General features: G+C 45.5%; 1 protein-coding gene across 3 annotated transcripts in view; it reads left to right on the top strand.

Annotated features, from left to right (window-relative positions):
• Positions 1-18,746, top strand: part of syt1a (synaptotagmin Ia) — a 512,169-nt gene that overhangs the window by 429,734 nt on the left and 63,689 nt on the right. For all 3 annotated transcript variants that reach the window (XM_059652601.1, XM_059652600.1, XM_059652599.1), the window contains one exon: positions 14,539-14,723. In XM_059652601.1, the coding sequence (XP_059508584.1) occupies positions 14,539-14,723 (185 nt within the window). The remainder of the gene's footprint in view (positions 1-14,538; positions 14,724-18,746) is intronic.

Raw genomic sequence — 18,746 nt, 5'->3', positions numbered from 1 at the left:
GCCGCACCAGAGTTTTGTACAGCTTCACCATAACCTCTTGGTTCTGGAACTCAATCCCTCTATTAATAAAAGCTAAAACACTGTATGCCTTCTTAAGCCTTCTTAACAGATAAAAGCTAAAACACTTCACTGTTACTTTGTCACCACATGGGCTGCAGTGGTTCAAAAAGGCAGGCTCACCACCACCTTCAGCAGGGCAACTCGGGATGGGCAAGAAATACTGGCTAAGCTGACACCAACCTCCCATCAGTGAATCAGAAAACCAAAAAGCATTATTCCATTCCATGCCAGCACTGGGTCATGCCCTGGCAGAGCAAGCCAACACCTAAAAATATATTTACAGAAGAGTTATGAAGAAATGATAGTCAGGGACACTTCTATTGCAAAGAACAGGGTAGGCCTTTGAGGACAGCGATGAGGAGAAATGTCTTCACCCAGAGAGTGATGAGCCTGTGGATTTCGTTGCCACAGAAAGTGTTTGATGCCAAAACATAGAATGTTTCCAAGGAGGAGTCCGATACATGAGGAGTCGGATAGATGAGGAGTGTGATACGTGAGGAGTGTGATACGTGAGGAGTGTGATACGTGAGGAGTGTGATACATGAGGAGTCTGATACATGAAGAGTCTGATACGTGAAGAGTCTGATACATGAAGAGTCTGATATGTGAGGAGTCTGATACGTGAGGAGTCTGATACATGAAGAGTCTGATACGTGAGGAGTCTGATACATGAGGAGTCTGATACATGAGGAGTCTGATACGTGAAGAGCCATATACGTGAGGAGTCTGATACATGAGGAGTCTGATACATGAGGAGTCTGATACCCTGCTCTCTGATGAAGGATCTAGGCCTGAAAAGTCAGCTTTTGTGCTCCTGAGATGCTGCTTGGCCTGCCATGATACGTGAGGAGTCTGATACGTGAGGAGTCTGATATGTGAGGAGTCTGATACATGAGGAGTCTGATACGTGAGGAGTCTGCTACGTGAGGAGTCTGATGCGTGAGGAGTCTGATAGATGAGGAGTCTGATAGATGAGGAGTCTGATACGTGAGGAGTCTGATACGTGAGGAGTCTGATACGTGAAAAGTCTGGTACATGAAGAGTCTGATACGTGTGGAGTCTGATACGTGAGGAGTCTGATACATGAGGAGTCTGATACATGATGAGTTTGATACGTGAGGAGTTTGATACGTGAGGAGTTGAATACTTGGGGAGTCACAGCATCCCAACATGCTTCTCAGCAAATAACATCAGTGAGGTAATGCAGAAAACACAGCAGCTAATTTACATGCAGCAAGCTCCTGTGAGTTGTGCTAATAACAAGATTATATTCTCGTGAAGATGCTTAAGGAGCTTAAACCAACAGCGTAGCGGTTTAAAGGCAAAAACGTCATCCGCTGAGTCATACTGCTTGGCGATCTTTGCTCCAGGAGAGTGGCAAGTTTCTGCTTTGTCATCAATGTCAATAATGTGTGATTCTCAGATTTGAAGGACCTTCAGGAGATATTACAGTAAGGTGCATGAATTAGAGAGTGCTTAGAATGGAAGAGTTTTTTTAATGCCAATATGATCTGGAATAGTAATAGGGTAAAGGACAGGAAGGCACAAGAGTTCCTCCTGTGGTTTTGGATGCGTTTCCAGTCGCAGTGCGAGCCCAGTCTTCTGTGCCTGTTTCATGGGTGTGAGGTGGGCCAAGTAGATCAACTGTTAGTGTAGGAACATTTCAAGGACAGAGATCATTATATTGTAGGGTTCAGGTTGTCTATGGAAAAGACCAAACATAATCTAGCCAATGAGGAATGAACTGGGGGAAAGCCATCTCCAATAGAGTTGGAGTGAAACTGACCCAGATACGTTGGAAACAAAGTTGTCAGGAAGAAGAGAAGTGTAAACTGTACCTTTAAAGAAGGAACAGTTCAGACACAGTCAGGATATATTAACTGCTTCATCAATGACCTTCCCTCCTTCATTTCGTCAGAAGTGGGAATGTTCACTGATGACAAGAGACCAGGCAGTGAACATTTTCAACAAGATTGCATCTGGAGAAGAATAGAATTATTAGGGATAGTCATCATGGCTTTATGCACGGGACATCTCGTCTCAGAGATTTGATTGAATTTTTTGAGGAAATGACAGAAATGGTTGATGAGGGGAGGACAGTGGATGTTGCTGACATTTGACAAGGTCCCTTACTGTAGGTTGTTCCAGAAGATCAAATCTCATGGAATCCATGATGAGTCAGCAAGTTGGACACAAAATTGCCTTGGCCATAAAAGAACAGAAGGTAGTTGTGGAGGAGTGTTTCTCTGACTGGAGGCCGGTGACCAGTGGCGTTCCACAGGGATCAGAGCTGGGACCCCTGTTGTCTGTAAAATATAAAAAGCTAGTTTGGATGAAAATGTCAGTGGCCTGATTAGTAAGTTTGCAGATGACATGAAAATTGGTGGAGTTGTGGATCATGAAGAAGCTTGTCAAAGATTACAGCAAGACAGAGATCAGCTGGAAGGTTGAGTGGAGAAATGACAGATGGAGTTTAATCTGGACAAGTGTGAGGTGATGCATTTTGGGACGTCAAATGCAACAGGAAAGTATACCGTAAATGGCAGGACCCTTGGCAGCATTGATAAACAGACGGATCTGTGGTGAAGTCCATAGCTGCCTGAAAGTGGCAGCACCTGTGGATAAGTTAATGAAGAAGGCGTATGATGGCGAGCCTTCATCAGATGGGGCATTGGGTATAAATGTTGGTTAGGCATGTTGCAGCTGTATAAAACTTTAGTGAGGCCACATTTATTCTGTACTCTGTAATCTATTCTGGTCACTGTTCTGTAGGAAGGATGTGGAGGCTTTGGAGAGGATGCCAAAGAGGTTTACCAGGATGCTGTCTGTATTTGAGAGTAATTGATTAAAAGGAGAGGTTGGAAAAACTTGGATTGTTTTCACAAGAGGGTCAGAGGCTGAGGAATGGCCTGGTTAACCCCCCGGGCCTATCCTGCTCTACAACAAGATCATCACTGCTCTCTCCCAGGCCTCAATTCCTCTTTCATGCCAGCTCATGATTTGGAGGAGAATGGAAGTGCCCTGATTAGTACATTTGCAGAAGGGGACCTGTGGATAGTGAGGAGGAATGCCAGAGGATACAGCAGGATATAGTTAGGCTGGACAGCTGGACAGAGAAATGGCAGATAGAGTTTAATCTGAACAAATGCAAGATGGTGTACTTTGGAAGAGCTAACACAGGAGGGAGGTGTCGAGTAAATGGCAGAAATCTCAGTAGCATCAACATACAGAGGGATCTAGGCGTACAGGTCCTCAGTTCCCTGAAAGTGACAACACAAGTGGATAAGATGCTCAAGACAGCATAAGACATGTTTGCCTTCATTGGTCAGAGTACAGAGTGTAAAAATTAACAGGCCATGTTGCAGCTGTATAGAACTTTATTGGATCACATTTGAAACATTGTGTGCAGGTGCTCTATAGGAAGGATGTGGAAGCTTTGGAGAGGGTGTAAAAGAGGTTTACCAAGATGTTGCCTGGCTTCTGGCGTATTAATCATAAGGAGAGGGTAAACAAACTTAGATTGTCGTGACTAGAGTGTCCGAGGTTGAGGGTCGGCCTGGCAGAAGTATATAAAATTCTGGGTGGTGTGGATAACGTGGAGAGTTGGGGGTTTTTCCCAGAGTGGAAATGTCAAATATTAGCAGGTATAGGATTAAGGTGAGATGGGAAAACTTAAAGGAGATGGGTGAGGCACATTTTTTACACAGAGGATGGTAACTGCTTGGAATGTGATACCAGGTGAGGGGTTAGAAGCAGAAATGTTCACAATGTTTAGGAGACATTTAGACCGACACACAAACAAGCAGGGAATAGTGGGACATAGACCATGTGCAAGCAAATGGGATTAGCTTAGAATGGCATCATGGTTGGCACAGACATAGTGGGCTAAAGGGCCTGTTCCTTAGCTGTTCTGTTCTATGTTCTAAGTTGGAATCACCTTTTGCCTTTCAATGGCATCTCTATCACTGAATCCTCCACTATCTACATCCTGGGGCTGCCATTGATCAGAAATTGAACCGGTGATTTAAATGGCGGAGTGGACTTGATGGGCCGAATGGCCTTACTTCCACTCCTATGTCTTATGGTCTTATGGTCTTATGGTCTAGCCTGTAAGTACTGTGGCTACAAGAGCAGGTCAGAGGTTAGGAATCCTGCAGTGAGTAACTGGTCTCCTGACTCCCCAGAGTCTGACCACTGTCTAGAAGGCACAAGGAGCAGTGACGGAATAATCCCCACTTCATTGCGTATGGTATGACCTGCCTGTACCACACGCAAAACAAAACTTTTCACTATACCTAGGCACATGTGACAGAAATTCAAATCAAATAAATTTATTGAACTCAATTTTAATTACGTGGGGCAGTGAGACCCACAGCCCCAACAACTCAGCCTTTGTCTCTAGATTGGCTGTGTCATGGCAGTGCCGCTCTGTCACCATCATCCCAAACAGTCAGCAAGCTCTTAACAAAACAAACGGCAACCTAGTTTTATCAAAACCCCCGGCATTGAGTATAACGGTAAGGAGGTTCCGATAAACTTCATTCAACACAGCTTCACCCTCTGGTGGAGTATTGTATGTGAGCACCAGACTATAGGAGGGTTAACAATACATTAGACAGAGTGTAAAAGGGATTTACAAGAATAGGTGCAGGGGTGAGGTCTGTCAGTTCTGTAGATCGATTGGAGAATTTGGGACTGTTTTATTTGGCGAGGGTTGAGAGAAGAGTTGAACGAGGTGCCCGTCTGGTCAGAAGATAGAGGACAAAAGTCTTTTTCCAGTCGGTGAATAGTTCAGCACCCAGAGAATGCAGATCAATAAAACTAGCAACGTTAACATGAGAACAAAGCTCGGCGCACGGTGAGCATGCGCGGTCTGGATTGCACTGTCTGAGAGTGTGGTGCAGATCACATCAATTCGAGCCTTCAGTGGGGATCAAGGGTGTAATTAAGAAACAAATGGAATATGGTCCCCCATAGAAGGATGGTGTTTAAAATCAGGGAGGGTATGCAGCAGCTGTATAGGGTGTTGGTGAGGCCATTCCAGGGTATTGTGTATGGTTTTGATCTCTTTACTTGAGAAAGATTGTACTGGCACAGGAGGGGGTGCAGAAGATGTTCACTAGTTTGATTCTGGAGTTGAGAAGGTTGGTTTATGAGGATAGATTGTGGAGACTGGGACTATATTCACTGGAATTTAGAAGAATGACGGGCAATCTTATAGAACCATATAAAATTATGGAAGGATTAGAAAAGATAGAAGCAGGGCAGATGCTTCCACTGGTGTGTAACTACCCTCAAAATAATGAGGAGCAAACTTGGGACTGAGTTGAGGAGGAACTTCATCACCCAAAGTGTTGTGAATCTGTGGAACTCCCTGCCCACTGAAGCAGTTGAGCTGTCTCGCTGCATGCTTTTAAGGTAAAGATAGATTTTGAACAGTAAAAGAACTAAGGGTTAAGGTGAGAGGATGGGTAAGTGGGCAGCCATGATCCTGTTGAATGGAGCAGGCTCGATGGGCCAAATGGCCTACTCCTGCTCCTGTTCCTATTTCTTATGTTCTTATCCAAAAGTGAAGAATGAACAGGGTTATGGGCGAAGACAGAGGAGTGACCCTGGGTGACTTGCTCCTTCAGGCAGCCAGCACGGACACAGAGGGCCAAATGGGCTCTTTCTGACCATTCTGGAAACAACACCAACGTAGAACTTTAACTGAGAAAATGCTCAAAGATTCCTTTCATTTCATTTGACTTCAATTTACACTAGCAGGCATTCATATCACAAATTTTGAAGATTAATTCTGAAGGATCTCATTCCTGCCAAATAGACACCATTGCCATGAGGTCAATACTGTAATTCCTCACATTCTGTGCTGGGGCTCTTCACGAGAATGCTAGTGGCTAGATTTTGTCTTGATAGCACATTCCATGTAGGGGGCCTGGGTTGATTAGAGCTCAGAATACATGAGAGTGCAATTTGTACACCTATGGCCACTGCTGATTGACAGGCTACAGAGAACAACACTACCCCTAGATCAGGGAAGACTGACAATTGTTACAGAGATAAGAGGAACTGCAGATGCTGGAGAATCTGAGATAACAAGGTATAGAGCTGGATGAACACAGCAGGCCAAGCAGCATCAGAAGGGCAGGAAAGCTGACGTTTTGGGTCTAGGCCCTTCTTCAGAAAATTTTCTGAAGGGTCTAGGCCCGAAACGTCAGCCTATGCCTTGTTATTTAAGACTGACAACTGGTCGCATAATGCAGGAAAGGTGACTGTGGGAGCAATGTGTGTCCCCACCCAAAGGAACATGTTAAATAGCAACCTGGAAGCCCTTTGGTGGTTAGTGGCAGGTTATGAGCAAACAGATCATGGGGGTTGGGGACATTTACTGTAGGAAACAACAGTGCTCCTCCTGTCCCACAAACAGTACTGGAAACTTTCTGCTCCTTTCAGTTCTCCTGAGACTTAGGGAATCCAAGCAACAGGTGTTAAAACTGACATGTGCTAAGAAAAAGTGCACCATCTCAGGACAGTTGTTGACCCAGTTCCAAGAAGCTGTTTGATTGCCTGACTCTCATCCCACTTCAGCTAAAACTGAAAGCTAACAAGGTCAGCGGAGCTGGCTTCCTGTTTCTGATCTTGTGAATTTTAACCTCTGGACTGATCCCAACCCACTCATTTTGAGGAGTTAGCTTTTTTTCCCACAGTCTGATGAATGTGTACTGTGTTACCCATCGCTGGGCTAGCATGTGGGAAATCAAGCCCCACTATTCCTGGATAGAGATAACGGGAACTGCAGATGCTGGAGAATCCAAGATAACAAAGTGTGTAGCTGGATGAACACAGCAGGCCAAGCAGCATCTCAGGAGCACAAATGCTGGCATTTCGGGCCTGGTCTAGGCCCAAAACATCAGCTTTTGTGCTCCTGAGATGCAGCTTGGTCTGCTGTGTTCATCCAGCTCCACACTTTGTTACACCACTATTCCTGGAGTTGTGGCAAATGTCAAAGATTTTTAAAATGGCGCATAATTCCCCAATTTACCTGTCTCAGGAGACACAGACCAGGTATCTGCATTTAATATAAAATAATTCTAACTACAGATGAACAGATATGAACTGTCAACATATAAACTAATGAGTTAATGCTCTAATCCCTTATAAACGCCCGCTTCACACAAATACACATGGACATAAACACACGCATTCATCCATGTATACATACACACACAAATACAAACACACGCTCACACTCACAGGTGCACACACGCGCACATGTGCATGCAAACACATACACACACACACACACACACACATATACATGCACACATGCGTACATGCACACGCAAACACACACACAATCATACATACACGTGTACACACACACGCATTCACAGACAGGGCAATAGCATGGGTATTGTGGGTGGAGAACAAAACTGGGAAGGCCACTCACTGGTCTCTGCCCACAGGGTGTGTTAGGATGATAGTTTCTTTGACCAGACACTGGTTCCTGATCCACCTTCTCCAGGTATTTATTTATAGGAGACAGAGTGACTGGTTCACACATAGTGGTGTATCAATTAAAAGTCACAGCTCTCTACCATTGGGAAGCAAAAATAATCTGGCTATCTTCAGGCTGGAAATGCTTTTTCCTACAGAGCAAAAATAGTTTTTCTCTTCTGGAAAATCAATGGTTTCAGCCAAAACATTCACAACCCGAAAATGCTCAGCTAGCTAAGAGCTAATCCCATAGCAGTTGACCTTTGTCATCAATAATTAGTCAATAGCCTACAGAACAATCAGCTACTTGTTGCTGGCCTAAACCATGTTCATAGTATCACTGGGATCCAGGTTGTTGCAAACTAGTCTTTCCCCATAGGCTTTGAGCAAGCAGCTGTGTAAACAGAACTTATTATGAGTATCAATAAGCTGCTTTGAAAAATTACAGCAATCCTTCAACAATCCTTTACCTTTAAACCAGTCCTTTTCCCATTTCAATACACAATCAAAAATAATAAGATATGGTCTTTACAACTGACTTAAGCAATAAAACTGAAATTTAAGAGGAAATTGTGATGCAGTGGTAATATATCCCTGACAGCAAGGATGCAAATCCCAGCCTGGCAGCTGTGGAGGTTAAGTGAAATTAGTGAAATCCTGAACATACAGTTAGTCTCAATGAAGAAAGCATCCAATTTACAGATGTCTCCCAGAGGAGGAACTCTGCCATCGTTACCCAGTCTGGTCTACATGTGATTCCAAACCCACAGCAATATAGTAACAAGGTGTTGAGCTGGAGGAACACAGCAGGCCAGGCAGCATCAGAGGAGCAGGAAAGTTGATATTTCAGGTCAGGACTTGTCTGTAGAAGGGTCCAGACCCAAAATGTTAGCTTCCCTGTACCTCTGATACTGCTTGGCCTGCTGTGTTCGTCCAGCTCTACACCGTGTTATCTCAGATTCACCAGCATCTGCAGCTCTTACGACCCCCCCCATGGCAATGTGAGCTCCTGTTTACTTGCCCTCCAAAGAAGCCCTGACAAGCCACTCAATTAGGGATGGTCAATAAATCCCATCAGTTAGGTACACATACTTTGAAAGAAAAAATACAATCATCCTAACAATTAAAAACTGATCCTTTTTCTGTGAAGTTTCTCCAGTTCTCAACAAAACATTTTGCTCAATTAAAAAAAACAAAATAAAACTGTTTTCAGCAGACAATGTTCTGCTTTCTGATCTGACCTGGTCCTTAATGACTACACCTCAGATTGCAGTATGCTGGCAGGACAGTTCTTGAGGGACCGAACAGCTTGCCCCTATTCCTATCTTTCCCTGTCCATTGGGGAGTTTAGGGCAATGCTGAGAGTAAAGAACAAAGAACACTGCAGCACACCACACACACAGTGCACCTATCTAAACTAAAAAAGCAACTTCTGTTTTTACTCCAAATGCCATCTTGACCACCTTATCCATTTCTGTTGCCACTTTCAGAGAACTGTGGGCCTGTACACCTAGATCCCTTTATACGTTGATGCTACTGGGGGTTCTGTCATTTATTGTGTGCTTCCCTCCTGCATTAGATTTTCTAAAATATATCACCTCACATTTGTCCAGATTGAACTCCATCTGCCATTTCCCTGCCCAAGCTTCTAGCCTATCTATACCCTGCTGTACCCTCTGGCAAACCAACTCATAATCCACAGCTCCCCCAGTCTTTGTGTCTTCCACAAAGTTACTAATCAGACCCCCTGCTCTCTACTCCAAATCATGAGTCAGCAGGAAAGAGGAGTTGAGGCCTGGGAAGGAGCAGCCTTAATCTTATTGTACAGCAGGGTAAACTTGACGGGTTGGATGGTTAAGAGAAACAAGGCATAGAGCTGGATGAACACAGCAGGCCGAGCAACATCTTAGGAGCATGATGGCTGATGTTTTGGGGATTGCTCATATTTCTTGTATTCTTAAAGCCCAGCTGGTATTATTCACTGCTTCGATAAGATTAACACACCAAATAAAAGTAAATACAAAATGTGAATTCCTAACTGCTAGAGAGATTGTCGATGAATTGATGTGATTATAAGGAACACATGCGCACAGTAATGATTTTGTGCCTCACAGAGCGTTATTGGTATTTTATTGAATGATGCACTTCAGACAGTTCAATTTGGCAATTGTTTGAAAGGAAACTGAAAGAGCTTTGGCATTTGTCAGTTTTCACACTCCCACAACATCCGAAGCTACTTTACAAGCAATGAAGTATTTTTGAAGGCCTAGAGCCATAGAGCTGTACAGCATGGAAACACAACCTTTGGTGCAACTTGTCCATGCCAACTGCATATTCTAAACTAATCTAGTCCCATTTGCCAGCATTTGGCCCATATCCCTCTGAACCCTTCCTATTCATGTACCCATCCAGATGCCTTTTCAATGTTGTAACTGTACCAGCCTCCACCACTTCCTCTGGCAGCTCATTCCATACACGCACCACTCTCTGGATGAAAAAGTGGCCCCTTAGGCCCCTTTTAAATCTTTCCCCTCTCACCTTAAAATTATTCGCTCTAGTTTTGGACTCCACTACCCTGGGAAAAAGACCTTAGCTGTTCACTCTATCCCTGCTCTTCATGATCTTATAAACCTCTATAAGGTCACCCCTCAGTCTCTGACCTACCAGGGAAAGTAACCCTGGCCTATTCAGCTGCTCCCCACAGGTCAAACCCTCCAACCCTGGCAATATCCTTCTAAATCTTTTCTGAACAGTTTCAAACTCCACTCTCAAGGAGCTATGAATCTGCACTCCAAGATCCCTTTGTTCAGCAACACTCTCCAGGACCTCACCATTCAGTGCATAAGTCCTGCCTTGATTTGCCTTTCCAAAATGCAGCACCTCACATTTATCCAAATTAAACTCCATCTGCCAATCCTCGGCCCATTGGCCCATTTGATCCAAGGTCCTGTTGTACTCTGAGGTAACCTTCTTTGCTGTCCACTAGACCTCCAATTTTATTGTATTCTAAAACTTACTAACCATACCTCCTATGTTCACATCCAAATCATTTATGTAGATGACAAAAACAAAACAGTGAAAACAGGACCAACCCTGTGGCACACTGCTGATCACAGGCCTGCAGTCTGAAAAACAACTATCCACCAACACTCTGCGGTCATTGGAGTAAGAGAAATGATCATCTATGTGCACACAGCAAAATTTCAAAGACAAGAGGGTGGTAATGATTTCTGAAGAAGGGTCTAGACCTGACACATCAGCTTTCCTGCTGCTCTGATGCTGCTTGGCCTGCTGCGTTCAACCAGCTCTACACCTTGTTAGATAACAAAGTGTGGAGCTGGATGAACACAGCAGGCCAAGCAGCATCTCAGGAGCACAAAAGCTGACGTTTCGGGCCTAGACCCCTCATCAGAGAGGGGGATGGGGTGAGGGTTCTGGAATAAATAGGGAGAGAGGGGGAGGCGGACCGAAGATGGAGAGAAAAGAAGATAGGTGGAGAGAGTGTAGGTGGGGAGGTAAGGAGGGGATAGGTCAGTCCAGGGAAGACGAACAGGTCAAGGAGGTGGGATGAGGTTAGTAAGTAGGAGATGGAGGTGCGGCTTGGGGTGGGAGGAGGGGCCCTCCGCTTCTTCCTGTCCCGCAGGCCCGACCAGTCCCACTCCACCGACACCCTCAACCGCCTAGCCGAACTCGTCCTCACCATCAACAACTTCTCTTTCGACTCCTCCCAGTTCCTATAGACTACGGGGGTGGCCATGGGCACCCGCATGGGCCCCAGCTATGCCTGCCTCTTTGTAGGTTACGTGGAACAGTCCCTCCTCCGCACCTACACAGGCCCCAAACCCCACCTCTTCCTCCGTTACATTGATGACTGTATCGGCGCCGCCTCTTGCTCCCCAGAGGAGCTCGAACAGTTCATCCACTTCACCAACACCTTCCACCCCAACCTTCAGTTCACCTGGGCCATCTCCAGCACATCCCTCACATTCCTGGATCTCTCAGTCTCCATCTCAGGCATCCAGCTTGTAGCTGATGTCCATTTCAAGCCCACCGACTCCCACACCTACCTAGAATACACCTCCTCCCACCCACCCTCCTGCAAAAATTCCATCCCCTATTCCCAATTCCTCCGCCTCCGCCGCATCTGCTCCCACGATAAGACATTCCACTCCCGCACATCCCAGATGTCCAAGTTCTTCAAGGACCGCAACTTTCCCCCAACAGTGGTCAAGAACGCCCTTGACCGCGTCTCCCGTATTTCCCGCAACACATCCCTCACACCCCGCCCCCGCCACAACCGCCCAAAGAGGATCCCCCTCGTTCTCACACACCACCCTACCAACCTCCGGATACAACGCATCATCCTCCGACACTTCCACCATTTACAATCCGACCCCACCACCCAAGACATTTTTCCATCCCCTCCCCTGTCTGCTTTCCGGAGAGACCACTCTCTCCGTGACTCCCTTGTTCGCTCCACACTGCCCTCCAACCCCACCACACCCGGCACCTTCCCCTGCAACCGCAGGAAATGCTACACTTGTCCCCACACCTCCTCCCTCACCCCTATCCCAGGCCCCAAGATGACATTCCACATTAAGCAGAGGTTCACCTGCACATCTGCCAATGTGGTATACTGCATCCACTGTACCCGGTGTGGCTTCCTCTACATTTGGGAAACCAAGCAGAGGCTTGGGGACCGCTTTGCAGAACACCTCCGCTCAGTTCGCAACAAACAACTGCACCTCCCAGTCCCGAACCATTTCCACTCCCCCTCCCATTCTTTCGATGACATGTCCATCATGGGCCTCCTGCAGTGCCACAATGATGCCACCCAAAGGTTGCAGGAACAGCAACTCATATTCCGCTTGGGAACCCTGCAGCCCAATGGTATCAATGTGGACTTCACCAGTTTCAAAATCTCCCCTTCCCCTACTGCATCCCAAAACCAGCCCAACTCGCCCCCTCCACCCACAGCATCCCAAAACCAGTCCAGCCTGTCTCTGCCTCCCTAATCTGTTCTTCCTCCCACCCATCCCTTCCTCCCACTCCAAGCCGCACCCCCATCTCCTACCTACTAACCTCATCCCACCTCCTTGACCTGTCCGTCTTCCCTGGACTGACCTCTCCCCACCTATACTCTCCTCCCCACCTATCTTCTTTTCTCTCCATCTTCGGTCCACCTCCCCCTCTCTCCCTATTTATTCCAGAACCCTCACCCCATCCCCCTCTCTGATGAGGGGTCTAGGCCCGAAACGTCAGCTTTTGTGCTCCTGAGATGCTGCTGGGCCTGCTGTGTTCATCCAGCCTCACATTTTATTATCTTGGATTCTCCAGCATCTGCAGTTTCCATTATCACTCTACACCTTGTTACCTCGGTGATAATGATCAACCTGTTGTTATGGATGATGGTTGAGATGGGATTGACATCCTCGGTTCCAATTAAAAAGATTTGATGGTTTGTCGGAGGTGGTGTCTTTGAATGAGGCATTAATCCAATGCCCCCTCTGCCCTCTCAAAGTTACCTTTAAAATCCCATTTCAAAGAACAGGGGAAATTTTCCATGCTACTTTAACCAGTATTCATCCTTCAATCAGTGACCAAAAACAGACTGTCTGACAATGTAACAAAGTGTGAAGCTGGATGAACACAGCGGGCCAAGCAGCATCTCAGGAGCACAAAAGCTGGGTATCTTCTTTTCTCTCCATCTTCGGTCCACCTCCCCCTCTCTCCCTATTTATTCCAGAACCCTCACCCCATCCCCCTCTCTGATGAAGGGTCTAGGCCCGAAACGTCAGCTTTTGTGCTCCTGAGATGCTGCTGGGCCTGCTGTGTTCATCCAGCCTCACATTTTATTATCTTGGATTCTCCAGCATCTGCAGTTCCCATTATCACTGTCTGACAATGTTACTGTTAGTGGGAACTTCCAATGCACAAATTGGTAACTGCATTTCCTATGTTACAACAATAACTACATTCTGAAAAGTACTTCATTTGTTGCAATACACTGTAAAGGGATGGCCCAAAGCCACAAAAGGTCCAACATAAATGTGAGTTATTTGGCTCTTTTCGTCCTGTCACCAGCAACTCACCCACGCCAAGATTGCCAACATGATTATGAAGGGTTTGGATGGGAAGAATTCTTTCCTGGTGGCAGGAGGGTCAGTATACATTTATTTTCTCAGGAAGGGTCACTGGACCCAAAACATTCACTCTGATTTCTCTCCACAGATGCTGCCAGACCTCCTGAGCTTTTCCAGAAACTTCTGTTTTTGCTTCTGATTTACACTATTCACAGTTCTTTCTGTTTTTATTTTGACACAATTAATTTAATTGACTATTACTCCATGCGGATGTTGTGATTCTGAGCAGAACTTAAAGTAGGGTAGTGGAAACAGATTTCATAGCAACTTCTGAAAGGAAATTGGGAAATGCTGAAAGGGGAAAGAGGAAGGCAATGGGCAAATAAATTGCATAGTCCTTTCAAAGAATCACCAGGGATTTGATTTATGGTCAGATTGTTATCGAGTCAGGGTGTCGAATGAACTGGATCAATGGCGGATATATAGAGTTTGGGTTACATGAACACAAAAACATAAGACGTAGGAGCAGGAGTAGACCTTCTGGCCCATCGGGTCTGTTCTGCTGTCAATAAGGTCATGGCTGATTGTTTTGTGGACTCAGGTCCATTTACCTGCCCTCTCAATGTAACCCATAATTCCTTTACTGTTCAGAAATCTATCTTTGCCTCAAAACCAGTCAATGAGGTAGGCTCAACTACTTCAGCGGGCAGGGAATTCCAGATTCACAACCCTGTGGGCAAAGAGGTTCCTTGTCACCTCAGCCCTAACACATGATCTAATAGAATGGCAGAACAAGGGGGCTGAATGGCCTCCTCCAGCTGCTACAGTGAGGTGTTACAGAAATGCAAGCCCTTTGTCTCTGATGTGGCTTGTGTTGATGGTTTTTGTTTTGTTGCAGTGCCACCCTGGGCGTTGATAGCGATCGCAATCGTCGCCGTCGTTCTGATTCTGACCTGCTGCTTCTGTGTCTGTAAGAAATGTCTGTTGAAGAAAAAGAACAAGAAGAAGGGGAAAGAAAAGGGAGGAAAGAACGCTATGAACATGAAAGATGTGAAGGAGCTGGGGAAGTCAGTGAAAGAACAGGTAACGTAGGACAGCACCCTGGTCAGGAGTGCACCTTCATCATTGATTTGTCATTGTCATTGACTGGCTTCCCTGCTTTGTTATTCAGACACTTGTATGCAATAATCAATTCAATGTTTTGTCTTGTTTGATGAGAAAAAGTTAAAGATAGTATTTCAAAATTTAATACTTGACTGTAAAGAATCTTCTCGATTTGTATTTCAAATATATTACTGCAATTTAATAGGCAAAACCATCATCCCCTGCCATCTTTAAATGGAAAAGCCCAAAAAGACGAATATTTCAAATATGCATTCACTGAATGTGTTGTCCATATTAACTTAATCCATCCAATTAACTTTCCGTCAAGCTTGTAATTCAACAACAGAGGGGAGGTGATTAAGGCCATACTTGACCAAGTTTGGTATCAAGGAGGCTTAGCAAACTTGAAGTCAATGGGAATCAGGGGGAAAACTCTCTGCTGGTTGGAGTCATACTTGGTGCATAGGAAGGTGGTTGTGGTTGTTGAAGGTCAATCACCAGGACTTCTCTACAGGAGTTCCTCAGGGTAGTGTCCTTGGCCAAACAGTCTTCAGCTGTTTTATCAATGACCTTTGCTCCATCATAAGGTCAGAAGTGGGGATGTTCGCTAATGATCTTCTCAAGAGATAGGTAGGGATCGCCTATAAATACTCGCCCAGCCTGCAATGCCCACGCCCTGTAAATAGGTGACATGACGAGTTGACTTCCCAAGTTCCGTTGGGTCTACTTGAAGCCAGGAAGCCACATCAACGTACCAATATAGAGAAAGAGCCTCACTGTTTGGTCCAATGTTCAGGAAGTCTAACCATCACTCACATTCACTTCCCATTTGCTGATATTTGAGATTATCACCTTCCTGTCTGCCTCCTCACAATTCCTGCATGTCATAAAACTTCGGAAAATGCTGATGGGTTCAAAAACATCTCACTAACTTACTAACTTCACTAACTCTCTGGAAAAACCTCTGCTACCCCAAGCTGGTTAGATCTCAACCCAAAATTGGTGCAATGGGATAACCAAGAAGCATGCACTGCAAAGAATCTCTGAGGGACCACAGAATATTATAAAACCAAATTAAAAATTTATCCCACAAGGGATTTAATCACTTGTCCTTCTAGCCTCTGAATTCCCAGGCAAGTTCCTCCAAATCATATGTCAGCCCATCTCTCAGTAGATCAGTCTCTTATCCTGAGATGGCTATATTTGTGAGGTTGTACTCCAGTGCATAAATACCAGGAAAATTCCAATTCTTTACCTGGCAGCTTCATGGAGCTGGCACTGGCTCTATTTGTCCCAATGGCACCAAGCAAATACTGCCTGTGGGTTTCTTCGAGCCTCACTCGTCAGCTGCAAGAGCCATCATTGGTTTCCGAAGGTTCTCAGAACCTAAACCTCAGCAACACGGAGCCAACAGTTTTCCACTGCCTTCTCAGCTTCTTTTGGCCCCCAGCAGCACCAGACTGTCCCACTCCTCACAGGGTTCCAATCAGCAGCCAGCTCTTCAGTGCTAACAGCACTTCAGTTACGTTGAGGAAGCTAACAGCAGTCCTTTAGTTACATAAAGTCTCTTCCCTTGCTCCTGGGTAACTCATTCACAAATCTCTGTTCTCTGATCCTTGAACTGATTTGAGTAACTGGCCTAAGACTCCCACGAAAAGTCCCATTTCTATTACGGTGATACAGTCGTAGAGCTGTACACCACAGAAACAAACCCTTCGGTCCAACTCATCCATGCTGACCAGATATCCTAAACTAATCTAGCCCAACTGGCAGCATGTTGGCTTGGCTAGCACGATGGCTCAGTGGTTAGGACTGCTGCTTCACAGCACCAGGGACCCTGGTTTGATTCCAGCTCTTGGCAACTGTCTGTATGGAGTTTGCACATTCTCCCTGCATCTGTGTCAGTTTCTGCTAGGTGCTGCAGTTTCCTCCCACAGTCCAAAGATGGGAAGATTTGGTGGCTTAGCCATGGTAAATTGACTGTAGTGTCCATGGATGCGCAGGTTAGGTAAATTAGCCATAGGAAATGCAAGGTTACAGGTATAGGGTAGATTGATGAGTCAGTTGAGATATGTTGGGCTGAAAGGCCTGTTCCAAATCTCTAGGGATTCTATGATTGGCCAGCATTTGACCTATATCCCTCTAAACCCTCTCCTATTCATATATCCATCCAGATGCCTTTTAAATGTTGTAATTGTACCAGGCTCCACCACTTCCTCTGGTACGTCATTCCACACACACACCACTCTCTGTGTGAAAAAGTTGCCCCTCAGGTCCCTTTTAAATCTTTCCCCTCTCACCTTAAACCTATGCCTCTCTAGTTTTGGACTCCCGACCCAGGAGAAAAGACCTTCACTATCTACCCTATCCATGCCCCTCATGGTTTTATAAACTTCTATAAGGTCAGCCCTCAGCTTCTGATGTTCCAGTGAAAATAGCTCCAACCTATTCAGCCTCGCCATACAGCTCAAACCCTGGCATCATTCTGGTAAATGTTTTCCAAGCCCTTTCCAATTTCACAACATCTTTCCTGTAGCAGGGAGACTAGAACTGAATGTGGCATTCCAAAAGTGGCCTAACCAATGTCCCATACAACTGCAACATGACCTCCTTTAATTGGAACATTGTGTACTTTGATTCTTGCAATTTCCACGGGTGCATTTCACAGTACTTAGCGAGCTAAAGAAAAAATGCTTTCATTACAGTATATTTTATCACTGCTGGCTGTTGAAGCTGTTGTCATTCGGAAGAATATCCTCTACTTCTGGCTGTAAGGCGACTACACCCTCCTGTGAGTGACAAGGAAAATCAGGCCGATGCAAGGTTTGTCGGTCAAGTCCTGGTCCAGAGACATGAAAACCTCATCCACGTAGAAGCTCCCAGTGCTGATCTGAGGGAGTACTGCACTGCCTGAGGTGCTGACGTCAATCTGTCCCTGCTGATCAGATCAAAATTAATGGCTGGTGTTATTGGGAGAGTGCATTCCCAACACTCCTACCTCAATCAACAGCACACGAGAATACCGATTAATGGGCCATTTTTATCTGTGGGATCACTCTGTGGAAAAATTAGTTCTCATGTTCAAAAGTAATCCATTTGGATGCAAGTCACTTTGATATTGTGATAAGATGCTAAAGTTCCATCTTGCATTGCAAAGTTCCTATTTCACAAGGAAGGATTTGTGTTGGTCGACAACCAGTGAAAGAGTTGGGTGGGAGTGAGAGGTAGCGGGGGGGTGGGGTTGGGGGGGAGGCGCACTGTAATGATTTTATTCCAACAGAGGGACTGCCAGCTTGAACACTGACGATGGGACTACATAAGGAAGATCTCTTTGGGACAGTTCTGCAATGGCTCTCCTTGCATATCTCACTGCTGGAGACCACAAATGAAGGCCGTTTTGAAAATCTCTTTCCAGAATGTTTCCACCTCCCTAACCCCACACCCTCTGTGCCGTCATGCATTCCTCTTCATTACTGATGTTTCTATCTGCGTCCAATCCATTCTGCAGTCTGTGTGCTGATAAAACGTCAGGAAAACTGCGCTTGAAGCATTCTGGTGCTGCTATTTCTGTGCATTGTCGGCCATCTCAGTTAACAAAGAGCAGGAATAATCTCGAGTGGTTTTTAATGTGTGTACACATACAACACATGTTTATTATGTGTGTCCACATGTCTGTCAATGAACATGTATGTGCTGATGCATGTGTATTCTGTACCTTAACTGCATAAATGTGTGTCTGAATGCCTGTGTGTAAGTGTGTATGTGTGTGTCCACGTGTGTGTGTGTGTGTGTGCACATGTGCATACGCAGGCATATGTCTGTTTGTGTGATTGTGTGTGAATGGCAATATGGGGCCTCAGTGGTTAGCACTGCAGCCTCACAGCACCAGGAACCCAGGTTCAATTCTATCCTCGGGCGACTGTCCATGTAGAGTTTGCATATTCTCTCCATGTCTGCATGGGTTTCCTTCGGGTGCTCCAGTTTCCTCCCACAGTCCAAAGA

This window comes from Stegostoma tigrinum, chromosome 18 (assembly GCF_030684315.1).
Source record: "Stegostoma tigrinum isolate sSteTig4 chromosome 18, sSteTig4.hap1, whole genome shotgun sequence".
Lineage (NCBI taxonomy): Eukaryota > Metazoa > Chordata > Chondrichthyes > Orectolobiformes > Stegostomatidae > Stegostoma > Stegostoma tigrinum.
This window is presented reverse-complemented; position numbering and strand designations above follow the sequence as displayed.